The sequence below is a fragment of the Peromyscus leucopus genome, chromosome 13 (genome assembly GCF_004664715.2).
Source record: "Peromyscus leucopus breed LL Stock chromosome 13, UCI_PerLeu_2.1, whole genome shotgun sequence".
NCBI lineage: Eukaryota > Metazoa > Chordata > Mammalia > Rodentia > Cricetidae > Peromyscus > Peromyscus leucopus.
This window is the reverse complement of record NC_051074.1, coordinates 63399941-63420378: the sequence shown is the minus strand read 5'-3', so window position 1 is coordinate 63420378 and position 20438 is coordinate 63399941. Positions and strand designations below refer to the sequence as shown.

Here is a 20438-nt window from a genome sequence, read left to right as displayed (position 1 = left end):
TTCTGTTGCCCTTTTGAAATTCCCACCCTTGCTGCCCATCCTCCATCACCATTCATTCCTATTTCCACCTACCATTCCCAACTATCCTTAAGACACACCGAGCACTACTTGCAAGGGATGCAGCGAGAAGAGCACCCAAGAAGCGCTTCCTGCCTGGCTGGCCCTTGGCCCACATGTAAGGCATATATGTCCTTTGGCTAAAGGAACGTGCAGCCACCTAGACACTTCTATTAGAACAGGGAGACTCCAGTGTGGCTAGCAGGAAGTCCAGCTTCACAGCTTCCAACCCATCTGTCAAACCCACAGCACCCGGAGTCCTAATGAATGGAGGAGGAATATTCTCAGAGTTTGTGGGCGGTTCGGGAGAAATCGGCACGCCATGAACTGTGGATGGGGCGACCGACCCCCAGCTTCCTGGCCCTCCCATGCAATTCACCCTGCTTCACTTGTGACGTCGCGGGCGCCAGACTCCGGCAGGCGTGGGATGCCCTCGCCCGCCCCAGAAGCCAGAGGCGTCACCGCGCCTTTCCACGCCACCAGCCCCGGGGGAAGAGAGGGGGCGGGGACCTGGCAGAAACTGGGCTGCACCACTGGGAGCCAGGAGAGGCAGGGCGCCTCCCCGCCTTCGCTGCGGTGACCTCCGCGGTCCTGCCGGCCGCTGCGCCCGCCCCAGGACGCCGGCGCCGGGTCCCCGCGCGACCATCTCCTGGCGTTGGCACTCCCTTCCTCCTCCTCGCCCGGCCCTCCTCCTCCTCCTCTTCCGTTTCTCAGGGAAAGGCTGTAGCCTCCTTCTGGGCTCCGCATCCCCGCTTAGGTAATCCTCTTTCCTGCTTACGCCACCCCTTCCCCGGTGTCCCCGCGCCAGCGTCCCCTCCTCCTTCTCCTCCTCCTCCGCGGCGCATCTGGGTCCCCGCGAGCGAGCGGCGCGCGCTCCATCGCCTCCGCGGAGGGCAGGTGAGTTGGTCTCCGGCCGAAGGCTGCTCGCCTCTGCCGCGGGGCCTGCGAGGTCCCCGGCCGCTGCAGCTAGGCCGTCTCGGCCTGGCCGTGCCTACCGGGACAGGGCCCCGGAGTCTCCAGCCGGGAGGCTCCCGCGCGCGCGCGGTCCCCTTTGGCTCTGCAGGAGCCGCCGCCAAGAGATCCGCGCGGGAAGACAGAGTAGCAAGCAACTCTCTTCCCCGGCTTGGTTCCTCTCAATCCTCCCACTAGCCTCTAGGTTGAATGAGCTCATCTGAGAAAGCTGAGGCCCAGGTGCCACGGTAGGTGGCGTAGCTGGGAAGTCGGGGAGCAGTTTGAGAGATGCTACTCAGCGTGGGTGTAGGTGGAGGGCCGCTAGAGACCCACTCGGTGAGTGTAAAGTAAACAGACCGGGACTATATTTAGATAAATCTTCACCCCTTCGCTTGTAATGCTTTGTACATTTTGAAGTGTGGTCGCGTGAGACGTGCCTAGGCAGCGGAGGTGGACAGCATGGGCGGCTGTCACCTCACCCGGGAATACCTGGCTTTGGTGAAATCACATGGACTGTCAGACGTGGGGTGTGAGAGAAAATCCAGGGAAAACACGCAAGCTAGCGCGGGTGTGTACTCTGGAGATTCCATCATTAAAACGAGGGCCGAGCACGTGGACGTTTGCCCACTGTGTGAGGGTGTTCATTCCAAAAGGACAGTGTGGCTTGAGGCTGTGCGGAGTGGAACATTTTTTTTTGGCTCCTTGCCCTTAATTCCCAGTTTCGATAAGTTGATAAGGCTTAGGTCCACTCTACCTGGTAAGAATCTAAGGCAGAAAACAGTCCCCTGAACTACTGGTTGCCTGATGACCTAACTACGGAGTGACCTCAGCCAGGCCTCTGAAAGTGCAGACCATTGGGGATAACGCAGGCCATGGCAAAGCCCCTTTTAACTCCTGCTCGCACCTGTTTGCGGTCTTACTCACTTACTTTATTTTTTTAGGGACTTTTATGCTACTTTTGAAGCTAATTCTTAGTCATGATGTAAGCCACACGTTTTGAATAGAATAAATACCTCTTCTTTGCAAGCTTCTGAACTAAGCCACGGCCTGTTTGGTAACTGCATCTGTAGTGTGAAATTCATTATTGCTGATTTAAATTATAACTATTATACTTGGAAAGAAAATGCTAATTTCTTTTTAGACACAGAAGGCCAATAAAATACAGGCAATAAAGGTAAATCATCATATAGGCATTTCTTTTATTTCGACCTTGAGTGATAATTAGAAAAAAAAAATGCCTTATTCTATTTCAAGTTGTACCAAAAGTGCTTGTAAGTTAAACACGTAATCAATTAAAAACAAACACCTTCAATTCTAAAGTCAAGAATGGCACATGTGAGAAGTTTTGCCCGGTGGGCGTCCTTGTAAATGTCCTTGTTAAAAAAAACTTCCTGTGTCCTAACGAGGTCAGCGGGACTCAATGTTCATGCCTGGGGTAGTTTGGAAATAAAAGTTTTGTTTCCTGTTTCTCACAGCTAGTGTGGAATCACATTTCCTACACGTGTCTGTTTATTAGCATGACCTGAGCTAAGGGCAGGTAAGGGAATGGACGATCATAGTAGAAGACTGGGGGGTGGGGTGGGGGGATGACTCACTGCATAAAGTGCTTCCGGTCCCCAGAGGCATACAAAAGGGGGGCAGGCATAGTGTGCCCCGGTACTCCCCCCATACGGGGCGGAGGTGGATTCTCAGGTCAGACTGGCTAGCTAGAGTGGCTGGATGAGCTTCAGGTTCTGTGAGAGCCACTACAGTAAACTGGAGAGTGACCTAAGGAGCCATCCAGCTTCAACTCTGGGCTTCCACGGACACACAGCTGCACCTGCAAACAGTGGACCATGTGTACACGCACACACACCACATGCACAAAATGATACTCGGTTGCAACTTGGTAATTTCATTCTAGTATTTAGTTAGTAAGTTAGACAGGGTCTCGTGTGTCTCAAGCTGGCCTCAAACCCCGCCTTGGTCTTCCTGTTTCCATCTCTGTCTTGCTAGTATCACAACACTAGTAGGTTTCTCCACTGACTCGGTAAGCCAGATCAAGCCGGATTAAAAAGTAAAAGACCAGGTATACTTGGGCAAAGGACTCCTGGGTGAGTCCTCCATCCGAAGTGGCAAGAGAGAAATCACATGGCCGCTCTGAGAGAAGGGGCTTAAATACCCTGTAGGCAGGGGGTGGCGGGTGGGGACAGCGATGATCCATCCTCCGAAAGCTGGGCCCCATCATGGTAGGTGGGGTCTTGAGCAGCTAGCAGGCAGGGGGAGGAGCTGCCGCCATTGTTGAGAATGCAGAACTGGGCTTTTTTGGTGGGTCTCTGAGAGGGCAGGGTTTGGAGAGAGAGGACTGGGGCCCGGCTGGAGATTCCAGCCGAACATCCTGACCTTGGATATATGGACACCGGTTCAAGTCTGGCTACTTCCTGCTGGCATGGGACGATGTGGGGAGAGAGAGTCGGGAGTCTGTGGACTCATGCTCAGCAGGAGGTAAGGGTGAAAAGGCATTCAGTTAACTACTTGAGGAAGTGGAGACGTCAAGTTGCTAGAAGAAAAAATAGATTTTTTTAAATTATCATGGATGACTAATTATTAATCTGTATTTCTTAATTATCCATCACAATTTCAGTGAGTTACATAAACATAATACCTTAAGCAAGAGTAGAAATACACTAACAAAATTAACTTTAAATTTGTATCAATAAACTAAAGTCCATAGAAATGTAAAACATTTTAAATAAGGTGTTGCTCTTTTTTCCCCTTTATTTATTTATTTTTTTATTAAGAGATTTTTTTTATTCACTTTACATACCAACCACAGATTCCCCTCTCCTCCCTCCTCCCACCCCCCCAACCCATCCCCCATTCCCACCTCCTCCAAGGCAAGGTCTCCCTCCCATGGAGAGTCAGCAGAGCCTGGTATATTCAGTTGAGGCAGGTCCAGTCCCCTCCTCCCTGCACCAAGACTTCGCAAAGTGTCTCACCATAAGTACTAGGCTCCAAAAAGCCAGCTCATGCACTAAGGACAGGTCCCCATTCCGCCGCCTGGGAGCCCCCCAAATAGATTATTAACACCAGCCCTATGAGTGGGGCTAGCCACAGGGAGAGTAAAGACTGCCAGGAAGAAGGGAATGGAGATGTGCCCTGGTTGTATTGGTGAAGTTCTTCAGACAGTTTGTGGAGAGACTCCATATGAGTTTCCACCAGGCCAGATTCGTTGACACAGGAGCAGCACTCTTTCCCCCAGACACATGCAGGTGTCTGTAAAACAGCCAGAACAGAGTTACGCCTTGTTGTCATAGCAAAGGCTATGGCTCTGGGTTAAAAGGCAATAACATTTTCCCCTATGTCTAGAGAGCCTGTTTTTAGCCTAATGAAACACACCTCGTTAGGTCTGTACTTAGAAGACAACCAGAAGAAATTTAAAATCTTGAGCTTGTGGCTGGATAGTAAATAGTCAGTGCTCTGTTTATCAGGACTTCATGTATCAATGTTCAAACTCTGAACTTCTGAAATTCCAGCGTAATAACAGCATAGAAAGGGAACAGAAGTCCAAAACATCTTTACATACCTTAGTGGAAAGTCACATCTGAAACCTGTTTATCCTTTACTATGAAACCTGTGAACAAGACAAACTTGTCTGTATTTTTTTTTTAATTTTTTTATTCATTTTTTAATATTCATGATATTCATTACTTACACTCATGATATCAATCACATTTGTGGTATTCATAGATTACATTTGCAGTATTCATTCAAATATATATATATATATATATATATATATGTATATATATATATTAATTTTAAATGTTGAATGTCATTTCTTGAAGGGGGTAGGAGGTCTTAAATACAGGCTTACAGCACAATGGGAGGACCCCAGAGGGCAGAAGTTCGTTATGATGTTTTACAATCTTGCATCTAATCTGTTAACGCCCATTATTCAGGATACACAGACAAGGAACTTCCCTTAAGCATTCAGGAGAGTGGAACCTAGCAGGGAATTAGCATAGGGAGGATATCAAGATCAAGGTCCGCAAGCAAGGCAACAGTTACCCAAAACAGGGGCCAGGGCCCTACAGGTCCCCCCTTTATTAAAAAATGAGCTTCTGACTTGGGTTGCGTGGGATATCAACAGGTCACCTTACCTGTCATGGAGACGCCTGCCCAGGCCACACAGGCACTCTGTCTTAGGTTGGTGAGTGCCCCCCAGGCATTACCCGTCTCTGAATATTCATTATCATACAGGCTCAATCGTGTGTGAGCTGCATAGTTAATTGCTGCCAAAGATCTCAAAGTGGCACTGGGCTTGCAATCTGTGTGTGCGTTACAGAAAAGACCAACAGAGGTCCTATCTCACCCATAGCTAGTAGGCTAAAGGCAACTGAGCCATTCCCTTCCTTAACGAGCCATACTGCACATTGGAGTCCTTGTAAAATAGTATCCCAAAAGCAACTGGAACTTGAGTTTATAAATTTATAATTTTCAAAGCCAATTGAGATGTATATAACTACTGAATTAAATTTATCATGCCCAATAGAATGAAAGATTAACTAACTGTGGTAGCTACTTTTGTTGCCAGGGTCTCCACTGTGCTAGCTATAGTAAGCAATTATGAAATGGTAATCCCAGACAGTAGAGTAGCAGCAGTGTGCACCATTGCTATAACAGCAACAGCGGCAGCAGCAATGTCAAATTCTCTTCTGGATTTTGTGGACATCCACTGGCATGGATACAACTCCAGTAACATGAACCACCAAGGCCATTTTTCTTGATCCCAGCATGACTTCAGCTGGCAGCTCTTCTGGAGAATCCATTCTCATGGCTACAGTTCCTAGGCTTACATTAATGCTTGCCAAAGCTGGCCATATTGGGCTCTCAATCTCCATTGGCATCAAAAGGGGTAGATTTTTTCATGAAGATCCATTAGGTCTCTGTCATGTTGGGCTTCAGCAGCAGCCACAGGGTGTGTTCAGTGCTCAGGAATCCAAAGAGGAACCTCATTGTCCTGAGGAAAGACATAAACCAAACACTGGGGCCACACCAACACTAGATCGGGTCTCCTCCACGTGCTAGTAGAAAGATCCTTCCATCACTCCAGAGGGTGATTTACAACAGGAGCCCTCCAGTGTTTTTTTTTTTTTTTTTTTTTTTTTTTAACAAGAAACTTAACTAATGAACTAACGAACTACCACAGTGGTTGTAGCCTTGGGGGGCGGGGAGAGGCTGTCAGTGGCCTAGTCATCAAACACCATCAGATCTGAGAAGGATAAATTTCACCTGAGTAAGCAGAAGTGAAACAAATATTAATAAAGACAGACTTGCTGGCTCCCTAGACAGCTACCCCTAGTTCCTCCATGGTCACTGTGGGCAGGGGTCTCAGGGCAGCGTCAGTCCTCAGCTGCCAGGTCCAGAAGGTCTGACAGACTTTCCTGTGGAGTAGGAATTTAGGGAGACTGGCCTACCTTGTCTTGGCAAAGTGGGGAAATCAATTCCCCAGTGTCCTGTCTGTCCATAATCTGGACAGGGTCTTGGTAGCAGTTGAGGTGAAGGCAGTTTTTTTTGGTTTGTTTTTTGTTTTTTTTCCCCCTGCTCCATAACTGGATTTGCTACATTTAAAACAAGCTCCAGGTGGAGGTTCTTCTGTGCCCATCCATCTTCTTTGGAGGAGAGAGGGGTGCTGCCAGGAGCTGGCATGTCTCTATCATGAAAAGCATTTTTATTAAACATTTTAAATGCTGTATTCTCATATCTCTGAAGTGTTTGAGGATCAGAATATCATTTTCTGTTAATTATCTCTAAACTAGACAAATGTTTGTTTTTAGTTTCTTGTTGTAGGTTTAACTTTGAAAATATTTGAGAAGCTAAGTCTGAAAATATCAAAGAAGTTGATCCTTTATGGGGTGACTGCTGATTGTTAACTTGTATGTCTTATAAGATTAGAATTTTATATCTTTATCTCTGATAAGTTTAGCCTTGAGAAATAACAATTTCTGAATTGAAGCTTTTTTAATACACAGTCCACAAAGAGGCTGAGTTCTTTCCTGATCCTTTTATAGTACACCATTATAGAACACAGCCGTTTTCTGTATGATTTAGTTTACCAAACTAGCTACAATTTAATAATGTTAGTAAAAGCAAGGACGTTAGACATAACATTCCTAAATCAGTCTCTGTTAGCCTGAGTAGACCTTAGGTGGAGAGTCTTGCTGTGTCATAGGAAGGAATACCTCAGTCTCTGGTGCTCAGCTGTGGTCCTAAGTTTTTATTTCAAGAATGAAGGCATGGAACACAACAATAATTTGTAGAAAACAAAACCAAGTTTCAACAATGTAGATAATTTAGTATCTCTATAAGGCAAAACCAAGTTTTAACAGTATAAACAATTTAGTGTCTCTAAAATCAATACCAAGTGGATTACTCTTACATTACAAAATCTGGCTGCCAGGAAGATACATCCCTGTATATGAACGCATGCAGGTGCAGCTTTAGTAACTCATTGAACCAACAGTGTTTTAAATCCTAACTTTCATAAACTTTGTTTTTTAGGACAGGACAAGAATTATCATATAGAAATCTATCCTAGCCCAAAATATCTTGGAGACTTGTTGTCTCCTTGGTAGGCCCATCCCATGTGATCACTTTTAATCAAGATGGCAGTGAAGTCACATGACCTCTCTCTTCTCCAACCCTAGTCAAATGGTGACTGCCCACGTGGCTGTACTTAATTAAGATGGTGGCACACCACATGTTGTTTCCCAGAACAGTTCCAATTTGGAGTTACACAGTTTAAGTTAACTTTTTGTTACAGATTTTTAATCATATCCAATTCCTTAGCTGTTTTTTTCTTAAGGTAGAACAAAATAAAATAACTTTAATATTATTTATACCCAAATGACTTATGTGTTAATATCCTGACTCCACCCCTTAGCGCCACCCTATGTCCTGACGTAAAAGTCTCTTTTTAAGAATAAACTCTGCCCATTGCTCCCTCTTCTCTCTTCTGCTGTCCTCCCACGAGGTGAGCACCCAAACCCCTAGCCCCCATCTCTTCCCCCCACCAAATAAAACTCTTCACTGAGCACGGTCTGCATGGCATCTCTGTCTCTCACCCGCTGTGGGGCACCTTGACTCTACCCGCCCCAGCCCTCAGACCAGGAATCTCTATTTTTGCATCAGATGCAGTGGCTGGAAATCCCACGGGCAAATTCTGAGTTAGTTACAATAGTGACAGCTGAGCTATCACCAAGACTTACGGAACACGTAAACTCCGGCATCCAAGACCAGTCAGAAACAAGCATGACGTGGCCCCATACAGGTATACACCCAACTAGCCTGAAGTAATTCTGTGTAGCTCCCATGTCAACAAGAATATATACAGGCACAAATTCATCCATCCACACAAAGTAGACAGAACTTTTCTAACAGACAAACAAACCTTTCTGTGGGAAACAGACTTTGTTATAAATCATTATAGATTTTAAACTCTGCCAGATGAGCAACTTACAAATCCTTCAATAAGAGTTTACAGTATAGTACAGCATGCAAGAAACCATAGGAATAAAAAAGATATTTAGGAGTGAGGAAGTAGAGCCTTAGAGGTAACAGATTTTGGAATGTGGGTCTGCAGGCCAAAAGAGCCAAAGCCACAAGGAGAATACAGAGGGCTAGAGCTTAAGCTGTGGGTCTCCCAGGGTGTTGGGGGAGGGGAGCGAGCAGGAGAAATGTCCATGTGGATGCAGTAGACTGCCGGAGCCAGACAAGCACACATGAACCCCTGTGGAAACTAACGTAGGAAGAATCGGACTCTTAAACTTTGGAATTAGATTCAGACACAGACAATGATCTTTGCATACCCTACTGAGGGCCAGATCGGCAGACGCTGTAGGGCAGAACAGACCTGTGCTGGGCAGGAAGCAGCTGGCCTCTCCAGCTGTGACTCCCGCATTGTAACAAACGCAAGCACGGGACATTTACACAGTTTAGGGTGGGAGAGGACATAGGGACAAATGAAGAGAACAGATCTGTTGCGGGTAGAATCCCAGCATGACCAGACCAAGCGTCAGGAGAGCCCAGTGAATAGGAAGGCAAAGTGGGTACCTTTCAGTGGGCCCGACCAAGGTGTCCCACTAAGAGAACACCAGGAACAACGGAGTGAGTGCAGGAGGTTTATTGGGGGGGGGGGCGGGAGTGAAAGAGAGAGAGGCCGTCTCAAGTGGAGACATGAAAATCAGGTAGACAGACAGAACAGGGGAGCGGGAGGGTGGGAGTGCAGGGCTCGAAAACCCTGGATGAGGGAGCTCAAACCATTTGTCATATGATGTGAGACAGTCCTAACTAATTTGGATAAATTTTGTAGTAAACACCCCAGGGGTGACTGAAGATCCAATTTAGATCTGCAGTTGCCCGTTTCCAAGTCTGTGACGGAGAACAAAGTCTATAGCAACACTGCTCTAGCCTGGGTTGGGGGTGGGGGACGTGTGGGAGCTGCCTTTGTGTAGGACATCTCCTCTACAAAGGACCCCACGGAGCAAAGACTGTCTGTGCTCCAAAAATGGATCCAGGTTGCGCTGAGCAGTTGCGGCTTGGCGGAAAACCCGAAAGTCTTTGACTCAGAAGGAATCTTGACTCAGAAGAGGTCTCAGACCTGTATAGGCAGTGGCTTGGAAATGGGTGACTTACCTGAGCCCCAAAGTCAACCCCGTTTGGTGGAGAGGGAGATTAAAAAGAGGAGTGGCCTCTCCACGTGTCTGGGGCCCCAGGTCATCCTAGAGTGGGAGGCTCAACTTCTCCTGGGTTTCAGCACCAAGATGGTAAGTTTTCTACACCCTGTGGTAGGTTTCTCCACCAATGCAGTAAGCCAGATCAAGCCAGATTAAAAAATAAAAGACTGTGCTGGGCGGTGGTGGGGCACGCCTTTAATCCCAGCACTCTGGAAGGCAAAGGCAGGCGGATCTCTGTGAGTTCCAGGCCCGCCTGGGAAAGGCGCAAAGCTACACAGAGAAACCCTGTCTTGAAAAACAAACAAACAAATAAATGAATGAATGAATGAATGAATAAATAAATAAATAAATAAATAAATAAATAAATAAATAAATAAATAAAATAAAAGACCAGGTATATGTGAGCACTCCGGGGTGAGTTCTCAAGCCCCTGGAGATCGAGGCAGGGAAGGGGGCAGGAGAAAAATCACATGACTGCTCGGAAGGAGGGGGAGTAAATAAACCTGTGGGCGGGGCTGGGGGTGGGGTGGGGCGATGACCTGTCCTTCACAAGCTGGGTTGGGGCCCCAGTATGGCAGGCGGGGTCTTGAGCAGCTAGTAGGCTCCAGGAGGAGCTGTTGCCATTGAGAATGAGAACTGGGGTTTTTTTTTGGCAGTTCTCTGAGGGGGTGGGGTTTGGAGAGAGAGAGAGAGAACTGGGACCTAGCTGGAGATTTCAGCCGAATATTAAGGTTAATTATCAAAATGGAGACTATATCAGAATTTATTTTCCTTTCCATGTCTTCTCTTTCCTTTCCCCTTTCTTTCAAAGAGAGATTAATTGCATGCTGGTTTTTACCTTAAACAACTAAATATTTTAGATCTCCTAAATTAATTATCTAAGCTTAAGTTAATTCAGGTAACTTTACCAGTTGATATTTAAATGTATGCTTTAAAAAATGTGACTATGGTAGGCTTCCCATTGGTGTAAATAAGAATCACACCAACACCAAACGAGGAAATAAAACGACCAAATTTTAATTTTGTTTAAGGAAAAATAACTTGGTAAAAAGTAATGCCCTAATTTTTCATTATTAGCAGCTTACATGTTTTTAAAAATTTGTGTGTGTGTATTTGTCTCCATGTATATATGTATACCAGTGCGTGTCCGGTACCCAGGGAGGACACAGGAGAATGTCAGAGCCCCTGGAACCGGATTTACAGACATTTGTGAGTCACGTGGGGGCTTCCAATCAAACCCAGATACTCTAAAAGAGCAGCCAGCTCTCTTAACCGCCGAGCCATCTCCCCAGACCATCTCGCCAACCCTGTTATCAACCTTTCCAACGAAGATTTGAACTACCGAGTGTCAGAACTCGCCCCTACTCAACTCCTCAGAATTTACAGGACTCGTGCACAACCCCAGTTTGTTCTGGGAATGATTAAAAGCCTGTTTTAGAAATATGAGTGATTATAAGCTTCATTAATAGAAAAATGGGGAGATAAAATAAGGATGAGAACAGGAAGATAAACATTAATCAGCTTATGGTTAACGATCCCCAGAATGCAAGAGTACTCAGTTTGTTTAGATAGTTCTGTGGCTTTAATGAGCCACACATTGTTTAGTGCTTTGAGCTTTTTAGATCAATCATACTGTAAATATTCTTTTATCAGTTCACTTTCCGTAAAGGGTAAATGTTACATTTGGAATTCTGTATCACTCTCTTCCATATCTTGAAACACCTGTTAAAACAAGCACCTGCTCTGGGAAGTGCACGAGCAAATAGAACCTCAGGGCTGGCAGCCCAGGCCTAGCAATGGTACCTGGGTGCCTAACTGAATTCATGATCTTCATCATCTGGGGAACTCTTTAAAGCACTTTTTCAGCTTATGGTCTAATAGTTCTAAGGTTTGAATAATGAATAATCCCTTCCAGATTCAGTTCTAGAAAATCCCTTCAAACATGTTTATCTCCAACAGAATGAAAGTTGGTCAGTGCTGACAACTCCCACTGTGTGTCTGGGGGGGGGGTATTTCCTGTTTGGAAGGCATTAACAGCCTTGGAGTGAGGACCATGGTGCCCCAGGAAGTGCGCTGGTAAGGAGCTTCCTGCCTCTTATTGTCCATTAACCCCTTCACTCACACCCAACAAGGGAATGTAACACGCAATCTGTTAAAAACCAGTGTAACTGCAAAATAAGCATCAAGACCTATAACAATACCAAAGAGATATGTATGTATATATATATATATATATATATATATATATATATTATATGTACACACACACACACACACACATATATATATATATATATATATATATATATATATATATATAATTTTTTAAGGCAGGATCTTATTGTGTCAACCAGACCTGCCTTGAACTCACAGAGAGATCTGCCCACTTCCATCTCCTGAATGCTGAGATTAAATGTGTATACCACCATGCTCAGCCCCCAAATAATTTTTAAATCCTTATCCCAACCTCTTTTTTTAAAAATTAAATCAACAAATACTTATTATGCCTTCTCAGGTAGATGATAAATGTCAAATGCATTTGAGATAGGCATACCTGTGGAGAAGTGACTTTGTTCTGTAAAATATCTAATTTCAGCCATTTTCTTATATAAATTTCAGCATCAAGTACAGTCACAACATCGCACACCCATCAGCACTGCCCATCCCCAGAAACAGAACCCATTCATAACAGAGCTCTGTTATCCTCCCTTCCCAGCCTGGTAACCATCATTTCCTTTGTCCCTATGAGCACAACTATTATGGGTTCCTCATATAAATGAAATATTTGTACTTTTAAGGTGGAGTTATCTAACTTAGCATAGTATCTTCAAGGTCCATCCACATGGCAGCGTGTATTTGGATTTCATTCCTTTTTAAGGCTGAATGATAGTCTCCGACCTCTTTTATACAGAAAGCAGCTGTAAAGATCAGGGGAGGTTTGAATTGAAACAGACTGTACCAGTTTTGAATTGAAACCATCTCTTCCAACCAGCTTCTTTGATATTTTCCTTTTTTTATGTTTCCAAAAATAAAGCTAACAAGTCGTCTACAACCTAAACCATATGGTCATGGGCATACAGTCAGCAGGCGAAGGGCAAAGCAGATTGGGTTAATGTAGCAGGGTGTCCCCTAGCATTCCCTTTCCTCTCCCTTAGAAGCAGGGCCCTCCCTAGGGAACCATGGTCCTCACTCCAGAGCCATAAATGCTTCTAAACAGGACGCCCATTCTGTATCTCCAAGACACATGCTAGGATTTGTAGGCATTGACTAGTCAGTTACTTTTTCTCCCACTCCTTGAGTGGTCCACATTGACAATAAGAACAAGTGCTGAGTGAGCTGGTACTTCCAGGCAGTGTTGGAAGAGCTCAGAAGGAAAGATAAGTTGACTTGAGAACCTCCCTTGGTGATCAAGAACGCCACACCCAGAAAGAGTAGACTTGAAGACCAGTAGGTGTCAACTTCGTTGTCACCCCGACACTCCTGGGAAGAGGGAGCCACAGTGGAGGGGTTGCCATTATCGGATTTTCTTAGAGGCTTGTTTGTGGGGCATTTCATTAATTGTTAATTGATGTGGGAGGACCCAGCCGCAGTGGGCGGTACCGTCCCTGGACAGCTGGGTCTGGGCCACAAAGGGAGGTGGTTGAACAAGCCAGAAACAGCGAGTCCGTGAACAGTGCTTCTCCATCGGCTCGGTTTTTAATTCCGGCATCCAGGTTTCTGCTTTGAGCTCTTACCCTGCTTCTCCTCGATGACTGATTTAAATCTGAAGTAAATCCTTCCCTCCTCAAGTTGCTTTTGGTCAACATTTTATCACAGCAAAAGAGAAGTGAGCCAGGATGGGAATCTAGATTTGATTAACAACAGTCCAAACTACAAGTTAAGCCAGTCGCGTGTGCCTGTAATTCCAGCCCTTGGGAGGTTGTTGAAGTAGGAGGATCTCATGAGACCAGACTGAGCTATATAGTAAACCCCTGATGGTGGGAAAGGTAAGGGGGTGGTGGTGGTGATGGAGGCGGGAACAGAGGCTAATATAGTCTCTTAGCCTCTCCAGAGCTACCACAAGTTAGACTAACCTGTTTATAAATGCTGTGTATATTAACACCATTTGAAAGTTAGGAAGAAAGGGAAATGTTAAATACATTAATGTCTATAATCCCTTTTTGTTTACTTTGAGACAGGGTATCACTGCATAGTCCAGGCTAACCTTGACCTCGAGATCTCCTAGTGTTGGGATTAGAGGCATGCACCACCATGGTCAGTTAAATTTTTCTTATCTTTAATTAATTAGTTGATTAATCAATTAGTTTTGTGTTTCTGGAGATAAAACCTAGGGCTTCCCATGTGCTGAATAAATGTTCTAACACTGAGATACATTCCCAGCCATTATATCCCATATTTATTGTCTTTTAAAACAAAAACAAGTGAACTTACTATTTTGGTGCTTTATTAATTAAAGTAATTTTTTCAAGCCTGGGTCACCCTTAAATGAGCAATATAACTACATATTCTGATTCAGTGCTCAAAGAAATGTAGTCCAGTTGTTTGCCATCTGGTGAGAACTCTCATTTGTTCTTATAATCAATAGGGATTGTGCCTAGACTTTCCCATAAACAATATGGACCATGTGCCTAACAGCTCCTGGGTAGTGCCGATAAAATCCAAGTATGCTAAACACCAAGACAAGGGTGGGCTCTGTGCTTATGAAGCTAAGGGGAAGCTGATCAGCCAGCATGCGCTGCGGACCTCTGAGTATGCCCTGAGAGGTATAAGACATCAGGTATGTTTTAAGTTTCTTGCCAAACAGAGCACAGATAAGTAAACAAATGTATAGTGTGTTAGGGATCTAGGTTAGAGATACAGCTCTCCCCTTTTCTCCCTCAGCCCAGGAACCAGAGCTGAAGGACCCAGAAATGGCTCTGCTGGAGGCTCTTTTCTTTCCATCTAAGTGTTAAACACACACACACACACACACACACACACACACACACACACACACACACGCACGCACGCACATGCACGGAAGTTGGAGTGAATTAAATGCACACGCAGCTTTCCAGAGTCCACCTTCTTTAGTGACAGTGTTTTGTGAGTTTCCTCTGTGCTGCTTTCTGCTGCAGTCCTTCCTCCCCGGTGAGTTGCCGCAGCCGCTTCATTTTATTACCGGTGCTTTCTTGAGTTCTTGCCAGTTGTTAGCTCATTGGAAGAATGGTATTTGTGAATACTCTTGAAGACATATTTTTTTTAATATTTCTTTATTTATTATGTATACACACACCAGAAGAGGGCACCAGATCTCATTACAGATGGTGGTGAGCCACCACGTGGTTGCTGGGAATTGAACTCAGGACCTCTGGAAGAGCAGCCAGTGCTCTTAACTGCTGAGCCATCTCTCCAGCCCCCTTGAAAACATCTTTTATCTTTTTTTTTGGTTTTTCGAGACAGGGTTTCTCTGTGTAGCTTTGTGCCTTTCCTGGAACTCACTTGGTAGCCCAGGCTAGCCTTGAACTCACAGAGATCCACCCACCTCTGCCTCCTGAGTGGATCCACCCACCTCTGCCTCCCGAGTGCTGGGATTAAAGGCGTGTGCCACCACCGCCCGGCAGACATCTTCTAATGTATATGTGCATACATTATTTGATATATGTGAACAAGGACTTTCCAGGCAGTTGTGCCGCTTCATTCATGCTACCACTGTGCAAGAGATTCTTGCTCCAGTCTCCATCCAGGTGCAGACATTTCAGTCTTCTTAATGTAAGCGGTCCTGCTGGACATGTGGTGGTATCCTTTTGAGATTTTAAGTTGTATTTCCCCAACTACCTTGAAGGTAAACTTTCTCACCTGTTTATCGACCATTTCTAGTCAGGGATTTGGATATCTTTTATGAGGTGCTTATTCAAGTTTATTACCCTTGGAAAAAAAATTCTAAGAGTGGCAGAAACCTAAAGGAGGCAGAGAAAGAGAGGGAAGCATGGGAGCCGGGATGACCAGCATATGAAAATGTGTAGTGTTCCCAGAGCACAGAGACAGTGGATGAGAAGCCGGCAATCAGGGGTTGAAAGGTTAGGCAGTGATAACACCCAGGTCACAGTAGAGGCAGTCTCGTTCTGTGAGGCTGGCTCCTGAGAAGTCTCTGATGACTAAATGTCAGAAAGTTCAACCAGGAAGACATTCAGTTTCCAGTAAACTGAAAGTCAGGATTGCAAGTCTCTGGTAAAGCTGCTTGTTCAGTTTCCTCTGGGGCAGGTGACCAGGTGGATATCTCTGGGGGCATCAGTGCAGTTAATATTAGCAAGCTGTACACCGGATTGAACCCTGCCCTAAATTCCTGGGAACTGGATTCTGTTTCCTGCCCCCTTATTTTTTTAGGTTTTTTTTTTTTTTTTTAATACTTATCTGTGTTTTGACTGCATGTGTGTATGGGCACCATGTGCATGCCTGGTGCCTGGGGAGGTCAGAGGGGTGTGTCAATTATGGATGTTTGGTTGTAAGCCATGCTTGTGGGTGCTGGGAACTGTGGAGCTATCTCCCTGGCGCCTTCCCTTCTCCTCTGCCTCCAATCACGAAGCCTCAAAGACAGCGGAAGGAGAGGCCGACAGAGTCCACTCCCACAGTGGCTGCATAGTAGTGAGCTGCACAGAGCCTTGGCCACACCTTGGCATTCACCACCTTAGGGGGACTCCTGGATGGTTGCAGGTCTTGAGAGAGATTCCAGCAAACACCTTCTTCTAAAGCACCCACGTACTCTACGGGTGCCTTTCCTCCTTTGGCCACAGCTGGCTGTGAAGCAGGGCCACCATATGCCGGGGTCAAACCACCGTTGCTCAGGAGGTGGTTTCAATGACTGACTAGGATGTGAGGGGGTAGGTGGGAGGCAGTCAGTGTGTAAGGGGCGTGGACATGGCCTCGGCAGACTTGGGTTATCTGCCAGAAGGAGGGGATGGCAACCAAAGCCCTGAGCTACTCAGCTGTTTGTGAGAGAGCCTGCTGTTTTGTTGAGGGCCCCATCTCTGCCTTGTGCTCTATCACTGTGGACAACAGAAGGGCAGGCTGGGTCTTCTCACAAGACAGACCTGGACCCCAGAATCCTATTGTTGTTGTTTGGCTCTTTTGCTCTTTTGGGGGGCCCGCCACCCAGCTCCCAAATAAATCACACACAGAGGCTTATTCTTAATTATGAATGTGCGGCCTTTACTTGGTTTAGTTTCTAGCCATCTTTCCTTATCTTAAATTATCCCGTCTAACCTTTGGCCTCTGGGTTTTTCCCATTCTCTTACTTCTGTAAATCTTACTCTTTTTCCATGGCTTATTGTGTGGCTGGGTGGCTGGGTGGCTGACTGATGTCCTCCTCCTTCTCTGGTTGCTAGCTCTTAGATCTCTCCTCCTACATTTCTCCCGCTATATTCCACTCTCTGCCTGCCAGCCCCACCTATCCTTTCTCCTGCCATGCTATTGACCGTTCAGTTCTTTATTAAACCATCAGGTGTTTTACACAGGCACAGTAACACAGCTTCACAGAGGTAAACAAATGCAACATAAACAAAAGTAACACATCTTAAAATATTCTGCTACAGACTCTGGAGTCTCCTGACAAAACACCCCCTTCATAGGAAAGTGTCTCTCCCAGGCCACCCTCAGTTGGTCTGACATAAGGCCAGACTCACCACACAGCCTCCAGGAGCCAGAGTTCTCACCCATACGCCCAGAAACTGAAGCAGCGATCAGATCTGGCCTACATAAAGGGACTTTATTCTGGGTTGCTCACAGCATTACAAATAGTTCCCAGGCTTTGGGATTTAATGAACTAGTAAATTTTAAACGAAGGTTTCAGTGACCCACATAACTTGCCAGCCTCATACTTTCTCAAGGAAGGACATATGACTGTGGTGTTTGTGAAGTTGTATTTAAGAGTCAGAGCTGCTATTTGTTGTCTGCTGTGTGCAGGCTCAGTGCTAGTGCCTTTCCAGACACCTCATTTGATCCTCAGACATCGCTGCGAGGTAAGTTTTATCCTCCAATTGTAGATGAGGAGAGGCTCCGAGAGGCTGAATGAATTTCCTGATGCCTCACAGCTGAACTAGGTTTAGAATCCAGGTCAGTTTGACGGCCTGTGCCTTTCATATTGTATTGCTCATTGCCTCTTAAATACCTGTAAACTATTCTGATTATATTATTTTTCTTTTCACACTGGGGATCAAACTCAGAGCTCACTCATTCGAGGAGGCAAGTGCTCTATTGCTGAGTTACGTCCCTAGCCCCAGATCTGATTTTAAACTTCTGCTTTGGTTTTCTTTTGAGACAGGGTTTCATGCAGTCCAGGTTGGCCTTGAACTCACCTTGAACACTGCCCCCTCCCCCCCACTCCCAATTGGTCTATTCCCACCTCCTGAGTGCTGGGGATCTCAGGCGAGTCTGCTGCCAGGTCTGGTTTACCTCCAGTGTAGACAGAGAATAGGTAGAAATTTAATGAGTCATGTTGTTGTAGTGAGGTTTTTGCTTCGGATTTTTTTTTGGGGGGGGGGTGCATTTATATGTGCATTCGTGTGTGTGTGTGTGTGTGTGTGTGTGTGTGTGTGTGCCACCACTCCCCGACTCCCCCAGTCCCATCCCCTGTCTGTTTTGTGTTTGTTTGTCGGGTTATTTTTTTTGACTGCCCTACTTCATTTTTTCCCCCAATATTTTCCAATTAAACTTGCAAATCTTCCCAGAGTCAGAGATCCTAGTTCTGACACTGTGACACAGTTGTATGTCTGAATATGCTTATAGATATTGATGTACATATTACCTATGTGTGGTTTAGTCTGAGATGATGAGGAATGAAGCCTGTTTTGCCGCAAAGTGGCTGGGGGGGGGGGATCATTTCAAACCAAGGGTCTGTGGAAGCTGCTTCAACCTTCGCTGTGTTGCTAGCGGGCTGGCTGCCAGAGTGATGGCTAGCTGGAAAATCCGTCTCACAGAAGCAAACTTCTCGACCACACAAACAAAGAAGACAATCTATCCCATTTTTACTATTTGGCGAGAAGACTGGGGACAAAGGGGTGGGTTGTGTTGGCCTCTCTCAGGAGAAGCATTAAGGGCTGGGTCGCATTCCTCCAGCATGGCGGTATTGAAGCCGTGAACCCAGAACTTTAGAATGTGACTGCGGTCTAATACCTTTATCCACTCCTTTCTGGATTCAATCAGACATAAGTGGGAAATACTTGACAAAATGTGTGTATGGGTTGATCACACACAGATGTTTCCCTATCATGTCCACCTATTTATATAGCATCTACAGTGAGCTGGATATTACTGGTAAATTAGAAGAACACCTATTTATACAGCATTTACAGTGAGCTGGATATTATTGGTAAATTAGAAGAACACCTATTTATACAGCATCTATAGTGAGCTGGATACTGTTACTAGTCTAGAGATTACTTAAAGCATCAAGGGGTATGTATGGGTTACATGCACATATTGAGCCATTTTTACACGAAAAATTGAGCACATACCTATATTGGTGTCTGTGGAAAGCCTGGAGCCAAGTCCCTAAGAATGCTGAGAAATGACTGGAAGAAGGTCCTCCTGGGTGGCATGAGGTCACATGGGTGGGTCCTAATCTAGCCTGACTGAGTCCTTGTAAGAAGAGGGAGACATGCCTGAGTTACATGCCCACCAAGGCGAGGCTGGGTGAGGACACAGACAGACGGGCTGCCAGCCTCCAGGGTGGAGGCCACCCAGTCTTAAACAGCAAATGACTACAAGAAGAATTAGTTATCTGTCATGATCACAGCCCCGTCTGCCCGCATCACCAATGTCGTGCAGTTGGTTAAGAGGGACGTCACTGGACCATGAACGAGAACCTCACAAAGCACTTTACAGTGAGTAAGAGCACTAGCTTTCCTCACTAGCTTATGAGAAAGGGGCTTTTCTGAGAGTAAAAGGGAAAATGACATGTGACTCAAACTGAGTTTAAGGCTAGCTGACTCGAGATCCAAGGGCCAGGGATGTAGCTTAGTGTTAGAATACTTATCTGGCCTGCCCAGGGCTTTACTTTCTAATAATGCATGCTTGCACGCACGCACACACGCACGCACCTCTAAAAATCAAAACAACCACTACCTACGACAGACTTCACCTAACCCTGTCCATGAATCATCTTCCTATAAGGTTCCACTAAGATTCCCACCGTCAGGTGCCAACCGGCCCAAAAGAGGGCCATATTAAGTGAGTCAAATAATGGCTGTATAAATTCAATTAGCTTTTTTAAGTAATTTGAAAGATAATTTCCATTGAAAACTGAAGAAATTGTGTGCTGGGGTTACCCCTGATTCTTTCCATATACAACTTGTCTCAAGTATTCCAGGTCAGGGTGAAGTGCCCTAGGTAATTCTCTTACCTGCATGAAGGAGCTCAAGATGAAAAGGCAGAGAAAGGGGAGAGCTTACAGAGGCCAACAACAGTGAGTCTGGGAGAAGAAATGAGATTTCCCACCAGAAAGCAGGAGGTCCGCCAGCTAATTATAAAGTTGTTCATCGAGACAAAGGGCTTTCTATGTTGCCCCAGATGGCCTCAAACCCCTGGGCCTAACTGCCTCTGTCTCCCAAAAACAAGGACTACAAGCTTGCCGCACTGCAGGAGATTTAGGAAGTTTTGTATGCATGCTGTAGGAGGTGGCTTTCTGGATTCCTGGGACCGCAGAGAAAGGGAATGAGCTGAGAAGTGTTAGACTGG

At 45.6% G+C, this 20438-nt stretch overlaps 1 protein-coding gene across 3 annotated transcripts in view; it reads left to right on the top strand.

The window, feature by feature from the left end:
* Positions 1-387: 387 nt before the first annotated feature.
* Positions 388-20438, top strand: part of Inpp1 (inositol polyphosphate-1-phosphatase) — a 34397-nt gene continuing 14346 nt past the window's right edge. The window contains exon 1 of one of the 3 annotated variants that reach the window (XM_028886772.2): positions 388-814. In XM_028886772.2, the coding sequence (XP_028742605.2) occupies positions 391-814 (424 nt within the window). In that variant the 5' untranslated portion in view covers positions 388-390. Of the gene's footprint in view, positions 955-17238; positions 17723-20438 lie in introns of those variants that run through there. The other 2 variants (XM_028886782.2, XM_028886788.2) reach the window with 2 other exon arrangements.